General features: G+C 34.3%; 1 protein-coding gene across 1 annotated transcript in view; it reads left to right on the top strand.

Moving 5' to 3' along the window:
- Positions 1 to 15,933, top strand: part of LOC113397973 (5-hydroxytryptamine receptor) — a 109,758-nt gene extending 93,825 nt beyond the window's left edge. Inside the window, exons 3-6 of the mRNA XM_026636512.2 lie at positions 6,828 to 7,016; positions 13,885 to 14,018; positions 14,311 to 14,420; positions 14,703 to 15,933. Of these exons, the coding sequence (XP_026492297.1) occupies positions 6,828 to 7,016; positions 13,885 to 14,018; positions 14,311 to 14,420; positions 14,703 to 15,624 (1,355 nt within the window). The 3' untranslated portion in view covers positions 15,625 to 15,933. The remainder of the gene's footprint in view (positions 1 to 6,827; positions 7,017 to 13,884; positions 14,019 to 14,310; positions 14,421 to 14,702) is intronic.
- Positions 15,934 to 16,918: the final 985 nt, after the last annotated feature.

Consider the following 16,918-nt stretch of genomic DNA (forward strand, 5'->3'; position numbering starts at 1 on the left):
CATTATTTTATATATTTTAAAGTTAATTAAATACTATCTAATATTATAAATTCGAAAGGGAGTTTGTTTAGGGTCAGTCAAAGGAGTTTGAAATTGTACATACATACCTACATGTTGTCAGAGGTATTGAAAATGATATTGAGTACTCAACAAACAAGCGAGCCAAACTTAGGTTGGAAACAAATTAGTCTATAGAAAAGAAATGTTTTAGTAGCCAGCTTATACTCCTGTAGATCGAGCCACTAACTATTATTGAATTTGCTGTTAAGATATTTTCCAAAAGCTAAATTTAAGAAATTGGCGACTCAAAATGTCGTGCTACGGAATGTACATAAAGCTGTTGTCAACAGAAATACGTAATTTGTGAATATTTGAAGTGTCTAAGTATCACGGGTCATGAGATACAGCCTGATGACAGACGGACAGATTGACGGACAGAGGAGTCTTAGCATGGACATAGTATAACATAGGGTCCGTTTTACCCTTTGGGTACGGAACCCTAAAAGCACACTTCATTAAAAATCTTTAATTTAAGAATGTTGATCTAGTGAATTTAAATTTCGAAATCAAATCTAAACATTATATATAACCAAATAAACAAAAAACTTTTATCATTTAAATAAACATTTTTAATAAACGGTATTATGTTGTCAAACCGCCATGTCGTTAGAAAAGTTTAAATCATTTTTGATGAATTTAATCGAAGCAAAAAGCGGAGTTTTTAAACAGACCACTTTTAAATAATCCCATTGTTAACAAACTAACCGACTCAAATATATTGAAATATGACACCCCCGGTGTTGCAGATGTCAATGGGCGGTCGTAGTCATTTTCCATCATGTGCGCCTCCTGTTCGTTTACCACATAACACATAAAAAAAAGTTATTAACGACGATTACAAATACATATATATTTCGTTCGTTACATCATCAAACAGATTTCTGTTCCTGTATATTAAACCGGCTTCCCTAAAATTGTGCAAAACATATTAAAAGTGTAGTATTACTTAAAGGTAAAGAAGTCTAAAGTTTAATTTAATAGTTATAAGGTAAAATTAGTGATGTTTATTAATTGCTTAAAAAATTGTTATATTCCTTTTCATCGTTGAAATAGTAATTGGATTCGCATTGTTTTCTCTTCTTGCTGACCCGTCTGAGTAGGTATTCCCTCTCATTAAATACTCTACCACTAAGCAATACTTAGGTTGTATTCCGGTTTGAAGGGGACTAAGCTAGTGTAACAGGGACATAACTTCTTAGCTCTAAAGTTTGGTGGCGAATAGGCGATGTAAGAAATGGTTAATATTTCTTACTGCACCAATGTGTAAGCGCCGTGCTGAAGCCAATCCACCTACCAACATTCTAATGAAAACCAAGAACCTTATGTCCGCAGCTTTATAAGCCATGTGACGTGCGAAACAGTATCACTTTTGACATTACATTATGCTTTAAGATAGGTAGGATTTTGTACTTATCGTTGTGATCAGTAGAAGAGTTGAATTTTAATAATTACTTAATTAAAAATATAACGTTTATTATTGTTATGTTTCGATGTTATTAATCTTAAAATTATCATTTTTGATTACTATTAAGTCCAAAGAACTGATTTCACCAATAAAGACTGTATGATCTCATAAATCTCGTAATTTATTTCCAAAAAGGCTTATGATGATACTACCCGAAGTTACGCTACCCATTACAGTATATTATACTACCATCAAACGGCAATAATTTGTATCGTTTTGTTTCCGTTTAAAGATGAATAATCCAGCGTAATTACAAGTACAAAGGATCTTAGACCATTACATAGAGGATTTGGTACATACGGATTAGCAGCTTGGGATCGAGATACACGTAGGTAGGGCGCTCACTTGTACTTAACTTGGTAGTAGGGCTTTGTGCAAGCGCGTCTGTTACCATCCACTCGTCAGATATTGTACCTCCAATCAGCAGTAATCTGTATCGTTGTGTTCCGGTTTGAAGGGTGAGTTAGTGTTTTGTAACTACAGGCACAAGGGACATACATCTTGGTACCCAAGGTCGGTGGCGCATTGGCGATGTAAGGTATGGGTAATATATTTACAGCGCCATTGTTCATGGGCGATGCTGATTTACCATCAGGTGGCCCATTTGCTCGTCCGTATACCTATATCATAAAAAATCTCAATGTTTGCCTCGTGCAACAAACTGCGGGGCAAACTGTTAAGTCTTACAAGAGTAAAGTTCACAACGACGAACCCATAAAATAAACATGTACAGCCTGTAAATTTTCCACTGCTGCGCTAAGGCCTCCTCACCCTTTAAGGAGAAGATTAGGAGCATATTCCAACACGATGCTGAAATGCGGGCTGGAAGATTCACATGTGGCAGAATTTCGTTGAAATTAGACACATGCAGGTTTCCTGACGATGTTTTCCTTCACCGCCGAGCACGAGAAGAATTATAAGCTCTTTCTAACTACTGGGCTATCTCGGCTCTTAAAATATGAATATACTTAAAACAAGTAGGTATCTTACAAGCACGTTTGAGTCGTAATATAACAAAGTTAATTAAAATTTACCACCGGTTCAGAATCTGGATTTCAACGAGAAAAATCAGACGTAAAGTCAGTGGTAACTATATTACGAGAGCTAAGGTATTATTATGATATAATATAATAATTTACAGACAGTTTAATTTAAATGTAAATTAACAATATCCTTACACGTACGAGTACTAGTGAACTTTGTATAGCGGATGACAGTCACAAGGTGTCTCTTTCTGCCAAAAGTCATTCGATATAGGAAAGAAGAAGATAGAAGGCTATATAAAGTTTATATGCAGGGGGAGTAATTTAAAATATTACCGTGTAATTGTATTTTGAAAAATTAAATATGCAAACATATTTTACATAACATAACATAATCAGCCTGTAAATTTCCCATTGCTGGGCTAAGGCCTCCTCTCCCGTTGAGGAGAAGGTATGGAGCATATTCCACCACGCTGCTCCAATGCGGGTTGGTGGAATACACATGTGGCAGAATTTCGTTGAAATTAGACACATGCAGGTTTCCTCACGATGTTTTCCTTCACCGCCGAGCACGAGATGAATTATAAACAAATTAAGCACATGTAAATTCAGTGGTGCCTGCCTGTGTTTGAACTCGAAATCATCGGTTAAGATGCACGCGTTCTAACCATTGGGCCATCTCGGCTTACATATTTTATTTATATACAATGACGTCATGTGTGTATTAAAACTGGAATTGCAGGTTCCTGTATAAATGAGGTCTAGGTATAGATTCATATTAAGGAATCCTACCTAGGCAAATGATTTTTGACCATTTACTTACCAAATTAAAGTAATTATTAGCAACATTAGCATCAAAAATGCAATTATAAACTATAGGCTCAAGGAAATTAAGTATATTTTACTAGATACCCGACCCGGGTCCCTTCACACGTGTACAATGGAACTTTTGAAATTGTTATTTTTCAGCTAGGAAAGTTGAATTTCTCGGCTTTTCTGTAACACAATATTCATCTAGTATTCTTATAAATCATGATAAGCCTCATGAATCACTCTGTTTATTGATGAAAACTGCATTAAAATCAAGGTGGAAAGTGACTTTGTAAAATACTCTGTATATATTTAGAAACGGTACGTATGTGTGCGTGGGTAGCAGTATGTGTTTGTGTGTACCGTTGTCGTTAAAAGAGGGTATTATGATTTGAAACTATAATGATTTTATTTTTTTTATGTAATTCTAATGGCACTACAATAAAGCTTAACTTTTGTTTATTTGCCGAATCACATAAATATTATTAATCATATCGATATGGAACTTTGATATTATTTTACTTCATAGTTTCATATCGGACATTGTTTATATTACGAAATCGAAGTGATATTTTTGAGATATAGCTTAATACGACGACATAGTCTTACAGAAGTTATCTTTATAGGAAGAGAATGTTGCCAAAATTATAACAGATACGCAATAAGTTTATCTGAGTTTTTTTGCGTATATACAAAAAAACGAGCGCTGATAGATTTAGTACATAAATCACGGTAAGTTTTTATTTAATATTAATACGACATTCTTAGTGTTCATCTTTATCAGAATAAAAAGCATATTTATTTTGAATGTTTTATGTAGATAGATTTGGTTTTGTATCATGGGTTAGACGGACTGGACCATAGACAGGCGCCTAAGAAATTATAACGTTTTCTCCAAAATGCACGCGGGGCGTGGGGTACGATTAATTGGCACAGTACAGAAGAAAAAAGAGTAAAATACACTACCCGTGCGAAGTCAGGACGGATAACGAGTAATACTATATATATAAAAACTTAAATTAAATGAACATTGTGTTTCTGGGTATAGTCGGGAGGAGGCCTTAGCCCAGCAATGGGACATTAACTAGCTGTTATTTCACTAATATTCCGTGTTCCATTACATCTAGAAGTTTTATAGTTTAAAATATACATATATATATATATATATATATAAATCAATACACAAATTATACGGTATCAAACGTAAGCGAAGGGATATTAATCAAATAGTTGCATAACTTCTGATAAATTATTAAAAAAAAATTTAAATAATATGCATCGTTTCTTACGATGTTTTCCTTCACTGCCGAGCACGAGATGAATTATAAAGACTTCAACCTCGGGACAATTGAAAATGCACCGAAGGACGTGAAAGAAGAAATCCCTTTTATTGCCAACGTTTACGGTGGCCGTTAAAGTGGTTCGCGTAGTGCCATTCAGTATTTTAATGTTTTTCTACTGTACGAAATATATATTGTATAAAAACTTGGCAACTTTTTAAGGTTTGGTATTCATGTAAATATCTTGGTTCATTTGTGAGAATGTTATGTTTAAATTAAGAACATATTTCGAACTTGAAATCTCGGTTTTATGTAAAGTTTTGTGTATGTGTGTGATAACTATTTATCGCACAATTATATGGCCGAGATGGCCCAATGGGAGCCGAGATGGCCAAATGGTTAGAATGCGTGCATCTTAACCAATGATTGCGGGTTCGAACCCAGGCAAGCACCACTAAATTTTCATGAGCTTAATTTGTGTTTATAATTCATCTCGTGCTCGGCGGTGTAGAAAAACATCGTAAGGAAACCTGCATGTGTCTAATTTCAACGAAATTCTGCCACATGTGTATCCACCAACCCGCATTGGTGCAGCGTGGTGGAATATGCTCCAAACCTTCTCCTTAAAAGGAGAGGAGGCCTTATTCATTAGACAGCGATACAGTTCGGACCTTCCAAACGGGACCGATGGTTCACGCAACTCTGATAGTTATAATATACCTACTTAGTATATTTTGATTGCTGGTTACCTACATAAAATACAAGAATTATCATATTGTATATTTGTGGTTAATTGCGTGAGACTTAAGCCATGAACCCTGTACCAGAAGCTCCTACCGATGACGGGCGTGCCGCTGATCTGTCGCAGTCGTCGTCATATACACGTCTGATTGAAACAACGGCGTGAATATCTCTTTGTTACGTCCTTAGTCCTTCAAAAATAAAATCAAAATCATCTCAAATCAAATAAAAATCCTTCAAGAACTCGCATACATATATTTATTTATTTATTTGGGAAGCTAACGTGATATACAAAGTGTCTAATTCTACATATATAACCAGTACATACATATCCTCGTCTACAACTTAACCCTCTTGAAGCGTAAAAAAGCAGCCTAAAAACTTTGGAGTTCAATCTTGCTACGTACCAAGTTTCATCATCATTACTTTAGTGATTTAGCCATGAAAGGGTAACATTAGAATATCGAGTAGCACTCAATCAAAGATTTTTTAAGAATATATATAAACAGTGGTAGATCTTTGTGCAAGCCTGTCTGACTATTCAAGCTTTGTCACATACTCTACCGCCAAACGGCAATGCTTCGCGTTATCGTGTTCCGCTTTGAAGGCTGACTAAGCCAATGGAACTAAAGGCACTAAACATACGGATATAACGTCTAAGGAATCCTTGGTAAGGTTGGCTTTGGTGTTGTCAGGAATGACTAAAATTTCTGACGGCGCCAATATATAATGATGTGCTACTTTGACTACAATTATTATTATAGTCAAAGTAGCACATTATTATCTGACGTTCCACGATCAAGTTCTGCGGTCAGTTTCAAACTGCTAACAAAGTAACATTCTGTAACGAGTACTTCCTCGTACCAATTATTTTTAATTATAAATATTGATCGAATTTAATTTATTGAATATTTAATTGCCAAAGATTGTTATCAACGATCTTAATAATAAATTTTATAAACCGAACTTTACCAATCTATTCCATAAAATTTCCACTCACAAAAGACACTTTAAATTAAATCTTATTGATACTGCGATTAGAAGGTTACAGCCGCGCTACCACAAGCGCCTTGAATACTTATGCTTCTACCATTCTTAATTCAAAAATTAGAATACATTTATTCTATGTCCCAGACTCTTTATAAATTTTAAAAATAGAACTTGTTCTCATTGTGTTCAATATCTGTTCGATTTCAATGCCTTCCCGAAATATTAATATAATGCGAAATAATATTTAATATGTTTCACAATACCTTCGCTAGGCGGCGTTGGGGTCGAATTAAATCGCAATGATGTTTTGTTCACGGAAAAGTAGATGGTTTTAATTCAGTTTAAATAAAATTTGTCTTGCTTTGAGATGCGATGTTTTACTTTCCTAAGTTATACTTAGTTCGAGAAGTTGTATGGAATTAGTACAGATTGCTATACTAAGAACTATAGCTAATATATTCGAAGATTAGAGTATTTAAGAATCCTTTACATTTCCAGATGAAGTCACTTACCCACCTTCAGAGTGGTTCGACGGCAACTGCTCGTGGGTGGATGCTGTATCGTGGGGTTGCAATGGTACCCTCAACGCCACCAGTGGCAACGCGACCGCCACCGACGTCACGTCGCTCGTCCTCATGGCGGTCACGTCCGTTGTCCTCGCTCTCATTATTTTGGCTACTATTGTTGGTAAGTATCGCATTATATTTAGCGTCTGTTTAGTCGCACAATAACACATATTTGCATTTATATTAGTTGTACATTCAACTGTAATGGTTTATTTTTAACAAGAAATAGCGGACGTCTACAACAACTGATACGGAAATACTTGCAGCAAGCTGTATTTTTCTAACACAATAAATAAAGCAGAAGAATAACAAAATAGGGATATTTACATTAAGAAACATGTAATGCGTGAGCAGTAATACAATTTAAATAACTGTTAATAAAAAAACCACAATTCAATAAATGTTGAAAATAATTTAAGGTTTTATTGATGTACAAAAATATAACATGATTAATTTTAGTTAGAGCTCAGTAGAGGTGACACAGTAACTAGAACCGGGAGATGAGTTGAATGTACTTGATTTTTTAATTCCTATTTTCAGTGTCGAAGGAAAACATTGTAAGGAATATTTCAGACATCGGAAGAAATTATATTTTACAAATAGGATGCGCCACAAACCTGGAAAACTAAGATGTTATATCCCTTGTGCCTGCAGTTACACCGTTTAAACTGGAATACAACATTAATAAGTATATACTATTACTAGTATATCTGAGTGGGAGGTACCTACCCAGACGATCTTGCACAAAGCTCCATAATAATTATTATTGCATTAATATCAATCCGTATTGACACAAAAGCCAAATAACATTCTACTGACCAAAGTCTTTCTCCATACTTGGAACAAAAAGAGCTATTAATAATAATGTGTTTAATTAAAAGCAATGTTACATTTACAGCCTATTACGTTTACTGTCTGATAAGAACGTAATTACGTATCAAAATCACCCATTATTCGCACTTACTCATAGTTATGGCTATTCCATCGTAATGACCCATAGGAGAAACGGAACGTCCAACGAGCATCTGCGAATAAGAATTTACTATTTCACGGTCATTTTCGCCAAGCTAGAATATAAGGATCTTCTCATTTTGATCACGTCTGGACTCCTTACTCTAATCAACTTGGAAAAAATCACTCAACAATTGCTCGTTCTATATGCTCGATACAGTAAGGACATATTTTATATCTTGATTGAAGTAGGAAAATCTATTGTAATTTTATAACAGGGAGTTTGGATTACCTAATAGTTGATATAATTTTTTGGATGAAACTCAAAAAAATTTTTTGATTATGAATTTAATCTCATTACAATCTCTAGGGAAGATTTCGACTTACACTGATATGAGTTTAATTTGGGTTTATAATTCAACACAATCATCGATGGTGTTAGAAAACAATGAAAAGAAAAAATCCTCGCCTCAAAAGAAAACCGTATACACGCTGTGAGAAACATACAAACTGTTTTATTAAATAGTAAACTTTGTCTTCGAAAATTGATACAATAAACAGAACGATTCACGCCATATTCTGCTATGACTAACATAATTGATTTTGATGAAACAATATTTTTCTAATCATAAACATATTTATCGTAAATTTGGCAGTGCTCCGCTGGCTTTCGTCCAAATTAGTAACGAGTATGGGAATCCGGGCAAACCTACCGTAAATGCCGAGCATAAAACAGCTAACGTGCGCCCATAATGATTCGTAGGCCAGTTCATCCTCGGTGCCAATTCAATTCTGTTGTTGCTTCAAACTTGGCAAATGGTATATATTTTAATGCTGAAATACCAAAAATATATTTTAAAAGCCACGGTGTAAATAAGTTTCCACTAAAAACTATTTTGTAATAATTCCAATTTTGGTGAGAAATATCTTCTAGATATTAAAATTATTGGCTAATCTGAAATTATATCAGATATTTTCTCTTAAATTTTCAAACACTTTCATCGAATTTTCATAACGGCCTCGTTTCCGAAATCTATTTAATCTTCGGATAATGCAGCGCCTAAGGCATTGTCTCAAAAACAGGGTGATGGAAAAGTTAATTAACACCGAATGAATAATTATCCAATGTAGATAATTAAATTCTTTTGACCGCCGCTCGGAAATGAAAACCGATTAACACAATGGCAGTAACTAAGTATTTTTCGGTCGCGTTTTTGTTAAATGCTCCACTTAATTCAAATTCAATAAAGACTGAATTAAGGTTATTCTTCCTATAATACATTTTTATAAACTTCCGAAGGTACTTATTACGTTTATGTTATCTATAAAAGATATGGCACTTTTGTTATTTAGGAACGAAGCATATTATTACAATGTTTAGTTAAACTTGTTCTATAGTGCATGATTAACGCATTTCGAAGATTACGAGTATGCAATTTAAAAATAATGGTAAAAATTGATCATACTGTCATACATCCTGCTTTTAGTGCTGGTACATCTTACTAGTCACGTTATTTTTAATTTGTAATAACCGGACCGACAAATGAAGCCACCTGATAGTAAGTGGCCACCATCGTCTTAAACAGACGTTGACGCTGTAGGAAATATTCTACTCTACTAATACTAATGCGCTAACAATTTTGGGAACTATGATTATATGTTTTTGTGCTATAGTTAATCTACGTAAACTGACTCTCTCAGCTTCCTCCAACAATACTAAGCATTGCGGTTTGGCAGTAGAATATGCGATGAGTGAGTGGTGCCTATTGAGATGGCCATTCACAAAGCTCTACCATCAAATAAATGATCACCTGGTAAAGTCCACAAAAATGTAAAGTTTAAAAATCATTCAAATCTGTTTCACCATTTTCAATCAGATTGTGTATAAGATGTTACTTTGTATGACATCCCACTGATCAGCTAATCATCCTCCGCAACTGAATATTCAAGAACAAAAAATAGGTACATAAACATTCTGTTCTGCTTGGCTCGGTTTGCAACCGACATCATCGGTCAAGATGCACATGTACTTATGACTAGTTCTTTTTTTAATTCGGTCACATCAACCAGGACAATGATCGTCTGATACTACATTTTTACAGTTTATTTCATGAATACGATATAATATATTTATATAAAGATACGAGGAACTATTAAAAATAATTACCCTACAAATCACGACTGAGTGGAACGGTGGCAAGAATATTAGCAGTATTTCCTCGTAGAAACGTAATTTCGGTTCTCTTTGAGAAAAATGAACCTATGCTGTCACTAGTGGAGCCAATATAACTGGATGCTAAATCATTTAAAGTCTAAAAAATTGTTGGCATTACAGAAATAGATAGGGAAGATTTTGAATGGTCATTTCTCTAACTCTACACGGAGAAAGCCGTGGTTAAACTATAAGTAGGACACACTGGTATTCGAAGTTCGAATACAATCAAACTATGGAATCCATTCACTGTGGTTATGTTATGGACTTTCGAACTGGGGAAGAACATTTGACTCTTAAGACATAATTGTATGCATTTTAGATCTAATTCATCTAGATTGTTCCTCCCATTATCAGTCTTAATTAAATAATTCAAAGTTAAAGAGTCATTTCAATTAAAATAAATCTAACATCCTTTATGATCTTAACTTAAAGTTTCTTGTCAAAACAGATGAATTCATACATGAAGTGTTGTATTTCTGGAAATATATTGATAGGTTGAAAATATTTAGAGACTAGAACATTTGACTGATCGACCCAATTTCTATTGGGTAATGTTCTATCAGTGAATTATTGTTATTTCGTTTAAACTGTAAGTTAGGATGATGCTATTATCCTCCTGACCGTTACCTACCGAAATTATAGCCACGGTGACCGTCTTCGCAAAGACAATACAAGCATAGGAGATATAATATTGAACGTACTCATACATGGGATGACAATACGACAGATAGAGGTAAATCAGGCGCCAATAGTTTTTCAAGATATGGGATTATAACACTAATAATTTACCACCACGCTGTAACTAAAGATTTTTTGTCAGAAAAGCCAAAATAATCGTTTACTGGTCTGACCCGGATCCCAACCTCGAAACCTCATGATGACAATATGTGTGGATAACCACTAGAACCATGAGATAGTTAACTAACGTCATGTGTTATCATCTCAAATTTTAATTACATTATTAAAGTCCAGAAAAGAACTTTCGAACTTTGCAAGTTGTAAAATCTAGGTAATATTATCGCCGCAGCTGGAGTAAATTACTCAGCTAACTGTTAAACTAGTTGAAGGCGAAGACAGTTCACAGGCGAAGTATCATTTGAGTTGGCAAAGATCCTTCAAGAACTATATTGGCTTCGGGGAATTATCTATTGAGCTATCTTCAATTTGCATAGATATAAGATATCATTAATTTCAAAGAATACGTACATTTATTTGATCTAATAGTTATAAATAGAAAAACAGATGTTTAGAAAGATCTAAAAGAAGAAACAAAAAAATATGCATAATTTTACAAATTACAAATAGGATACAACAAAGGTACGGAAAACGTGTCATGTCATATACAAAATAAAAAAATGGACACACGACCTTGCTAGACTTATTAACCTGGTAATAATTACGAGTACAAGTATTACATAATAAGTTTATTATGAAAACAACGCTTCCTGCAACAAAACTACTATCATACTCATAGCATCTGAAAGAGTTTATTCTATTTTTACTTGATTATTCAATAGTTTTGGAAATAGACGTTATCCAAATGAGATTATTAAATAGATGTAATTTACTAGCTTCGTAGCCCAAAGACCTCCACATTCTTAGATCAAACAATACAAACGGATAGGGTAAATATGATAAGGTCATTGAATTTTATGCAGGTTAAAATAAAAAACTTAATTTTAAGATAAGACAATTCCCAGCGATAAGCCAATTTAGACTGTATTGAAATATTCTGTAACTACTAAAGTGTTCAATCTCAGTACAAACTTTAAACTGACCCTAGTAACTCCATTATGTAATTCAGAGTCACGCTTCGTATATTAAACGCTTCTTCGGCAATGGAAAAGTTATTGTGCCTAAAGCCATATTAATTTATTTTTATACAGGAACAGATACACACTACAGATAACAGATAACAGAAGATAAACTGTAGTAAAAAGACGCTTAATCAGACGTACTTTAAAATCGACATTTTACAAAATGAATATTATCCCAAAAATCAGTATTTTTTTTCAATTTAATTGCAAAGGTATGTTGATTATAAAAATAAAAATAAAACCTTTTTTCGATGTGAAACATTATGGACGTGAAGGGTAAGACGAACTGGCAGCACGACGTCGGCTTATCACGTCCCATCGGCCACTCTTAACTCCCTTGTGTTTGTACTATACAGATTATTTTTCCCATGAGGTACATTCATAATAACTATTTTTATCTATTACTGATTATTAAAAGAGTATTAGTTATATTCGAAACAATTTTTTCCATCATCATGATCATCATCCGTCACGTACGGGAAACGTCCACTCCTAGACAAAGGCCTCTCTCAAAGACCTCCACAACGGCCGGTCTTGCGCTACTCGCATCTAGTGGCTTTCTCCCTATCAAAATAAATATATAAGTTAGGCATTAAATATAGATTAAAATTATTTTTTACATTAACCGAATAAATTTAGAAGATCCAAATTGCATGCAACCAATAAAATTGTTCTCTGTGTGACAGTTGGATTACTGTAACAATAAATTGTTGCCATCTAGCTTTCGTAAATAAACATCTTAAAGAAAATAACTAAAGATGTTGAATTATTCCTTGCTTATTGTAAGGGATGACTTACAATGCTAGTGCGTTGAGGTCATAGAGGACCTGGTAAAGTAGCTCATTCTCTAAGCCTTGTCTACTATGAATATAAGAAAAAGTTAACAAATATATTTATATAATTGTAACTTGGCGTCGCCTACCAATAGTTGATGGTACTATGCCCCTCCCAAGGTGCACCAAAGCTTTCTATTCTCAGTTTCTTAGGTCATTGAAATGTAACGTTACTTTAAAGAGTAAGAAGATGATATCTTGGTCTTCTTCTATTTCTATTATTCTAAGATATGCTGAAATATTCGTTTAGCACACCATTCCACTGAGATGAGATTTAATCAATTCGCGCAAGAAGCGCAACTGTTACATCGCAGCAAATACATACTCATATAGATCCATGAATTTTCAAACGAGATTAATTTAAAATTACCATACGTCTTATGAATAGATCATTCCATATTCCAATATCAATATGAAGAACGATAATATTTACAATATTGAATCCAGAAGCTAGTTTTGTGTTTATCTGTTTCTGGAAATGGATATGAAAATTCCATGCGATGTTCGTTATTTTAACATTTTAGTTGGATTTGTGAAATTGTTCTACATATACATATCTGAGTTTATTGATTTTACACGAATAGGGAAACTAAAGGTCACTTTTTCTGTTTTATGTACTATGACTTCCTGTATCTAATGTACCATTTTTTTAATTGTTTGCGAGTCTGTAAAAGACTTATTGTTGTAGGTTATCAAGTAACTCAATGCATTCGAACAAGTATGCCAACTGATGGTAAATTGTAAACGTCCATAGAAACTAGCATAGCTAAAAGTACAAAAGCTACACCTTCCATAACTGATTTTATTTCCTTCAAACTAAATAACAACGATATAACGTAAGTAGTAAATTTAGTAGTAAAATATTTGAGTATTATGTGGCACTCGACTATAAGTCAATTAAACTGAAGGTCAATTAAGGTCAAGCTTTTTCGACATTACTTAAGCCAAACAAAATGTCCAGGATTTTGAATCCAGGACTATGTAACTGGATAATTAAATTCCCTAAACTTATAAAATCTTAATTCATGTTTGACAACTGTTTTATTTTTAGATTCATTATAAACTAAGTGAAGCGAAAACGATGATGACAATCGCTTTCACTTCGCCTGATGCTGGTATTTGGTCGTTAACATAATAATATACAAAAAATAAACTTATATTTATTTCCAACAGGAAACGTCTTCGTGATAGCAGCCATCATAATAGAGAGAAACTTGCAAAACGTAGCCAACTATCTTGTAGCTTCGCTGGCGGTCGCGGATTTAATGGTCGCCTGCCTCGTGATGCCCCTTGGAGCTGTTTATGAGGCAATTATTATATTTCTCATATCTTTTCTTACTTTTGCGGATATCATTTTAAACATTACAGCGCCATGCTGAGAATATTTAATAACATTTAATTTTTATAACCCCTTAGAAATGATTTCATTTATTACATTTTCAAGTATTAAATTCACTATAAACATCTTACATTCAAAGGCATTATACAGCTTCTTAATATTAAACATCGTAAAAAACTTTAAAAAAAAGAATACTTTTAATACTGACAATTAGCCTATTACAATTTATCAATTACCTCATCATATTTTTTAATTATCAGGTTAGTCAAGGCTGGATTCTTGGTCCTGAGCTATGTGATATGTGGACTTCCAGCGACGTGCTCTGCAGCTCCGCGTCTATCCTCCATCTTGTTGCTATTGCTACTGATAGGTACACCATATAAGAGCTAAAACAATTTAATAGATATAAACGTAAAACATCACAGTAAATCCTCTTTCAACCAATATGCTTGTTAATAAAAATAAATAATATAACAAAATAATTTTATTAAACCATCAAGCTCCAATTGCTAGTAAAATTAAAATTAAAATCTTTCAAGTTGTCTCAGCAAAATATTTATGGGATATAACGCATAATGTGTCTTAGATGTTTAGCTCTTACCAGCCTTGGTTATACAGAACTATGCTTTACTCTTTCTTTTTTTTTGCACAGGTATTGGGCTGTGACAAATGTTGACTATATACATATAAGAAACGAGAGACGCATCTTCACAATGATCTTTCTTGTTTGGGGCGCTGCACTAGTCGTCTCCCTAGCTCCTCAGCTGGGATGGAAGGACCCTGACTACCTCGCAAGAATAACCCAACAGCAAAAATGTCTTGTCAGTCAAGACCTTGCATACCAAATCTTCGCAACGTGTTCAACCTTCTACGTTCCACTTGCAGTCATACTGATCTTGTATTGGAAGATATTTCAAACTGCAAGGAGACGTATCCGAAGGAGACGAGAGCCACCACCGCCAAGACCGACTTCAGCTGATGGTGCACCACCCTCCGGCAGACCGATTCAATCGGCGAGAGATAGAAGATTTGTAAAGAAACGGTTTCTCAACTTAAAAAAGTGTAATCAACGAACTCGCGCTGAAACGTTAGCAGCGGCACTTTTGCTAACTGAGGGTCAAAGTACATCAACGGTCGATACCTTAGATGAAGAGCCTCGCACTACAGCTTTCACGATCAATGAAAAAGTGCCCCCATCTGTCTCCCCAGAAAAGTCTTCCTCGACCGTCACAAATGGATCGAAACAGGAGAGAGCTATCGTTGCAGCTCCCTCACAGAGAGAAAAAAAGGAATCCCTTGAAGCAAAAAGGGAGAGGAAAGCGGCAAAGACCCTCGCAATAATAACTGGGGCATTCGTCTTCTGCTGGTTACCGTTTTTCATAATGGCTTTAGTGATGCCAATTTGCCAAACGTGTGTGATAAGCGATTATCTAGCGAGTTTTTTCCTCTGGCTCGGCTATTTCAATTCTACTCTAAACCCAGTTATATATACGATATTTAGCCCCGACTTCCGTCAAGCGTTCGCTCGAATTCTTTTCGGAACGCATCGTCGCGGTCGGAATAAAAAATTCTAACAAAAATGACATTATTATGTATATACGTGAGCCTCGAGGTTCTTGAAATGGACTATGTTTATCCACTACCTGTAAAATATTTCGGCTTTATGTATGTTATACATACTTTAACATCCGTAGTGTAAATAAGTTAGTTGGAGGATTGTAAATATGAAAATATACATATACAATAGCAATGTTGAAACTTGTTTTTCATAGTTTATGTAGCCGCGACGACGTCGCTCGTGAGTCCAAAGCGACATCGTCGCCCGCTCTTATGTTGTTTCCAGTGACATTACGAAATAAATATTCAAATTATATCACATAAAAGACTTTTATTGCCCCATATGAGACACGCTCGTTAATTATACTACTAGTACTACGATTCTGTTGACGAATAAAAAACTATATGTTTATTAAATAAAGGAGGACGATATCATTTTATAAGAGTTTTATGCACCAGTTTATTTGTATGGTCTTATCATGTCCTTAATACTACAAGAACTTGCTTGCTATTGAATAAATCTTCTTTCAAAATGAAAATGCACGGTTTCATCATATGAATTGAAACGTATTTGTACTGTTGAAAGATAACTTTAATATTATAACGATGTGTTGTGCACTCAAGACTTTATACTATACAAATTTTCGAATGGAAAATATGCAATGACAAGCATAAGGCGTAACATTTTCGTTGTTTCGCTGAGGAGTGAATCATTTTAATAGCGGGGTTTCTTCTGTATAATTGCGGGGTTTGATTGTTTTACAAATTTCATAAGTCAGTTTATGATAGTTTATAATTCCAGGACGAACACTTCTATTAAATATCTTAATGCATTTTTTCTTTTTACTTTCTGTCACACTAAAATTAATATTCATTAAGAGAGTGGAATTTTTATAAAATATTAAGATCTTAATAACTAGTCTTTTTTGTGTTAACTCCCTGAAGTCAATTTTTTTTTTAAAATTATTAATACCTGTCACACAGAATTGGCTTTTACACCACCAACGGGTTTACGTGGTCTTCGAAACATTCGCGTGTACAGACTTCCAACTTCCAGCTACCCGGCTGGTACTGGGAATTGTTCGAAAATCGCAATAACTTTTTATCGGCCCGACCTGGACTTTGAACCCAGAATCTCGGGATCCACGGCTATTATCGTTATTTAAAAGCACAAATATTTCAGTGCTAACATCTTCAAAAACGTGTTTGTTTTTTCCTTTACGATATATAGTCTATTAATTGATTCACTTTAGTTCCGATTTGTCTGAATGTTTTCAAATCCAAGTAACATTGTAAACGTTATAACGATAT

The sequence above is a fragment of the Vanessa tameamea genome, chromosome 13, assembly GCF_037043105.1.
Source record: "Vanessa tameamea isolate UH-Manoa-2023 chromosome 13, ilVanTame1 primary haplotype, whole genome shotgun sequence".
Classification (NCBI taxonomy): Eukaryota; Metazoa; Arthropoda; class Insecta; order Lepidoptera; family Nymphalidae; genus Vanessa; species Vanessa tameamea.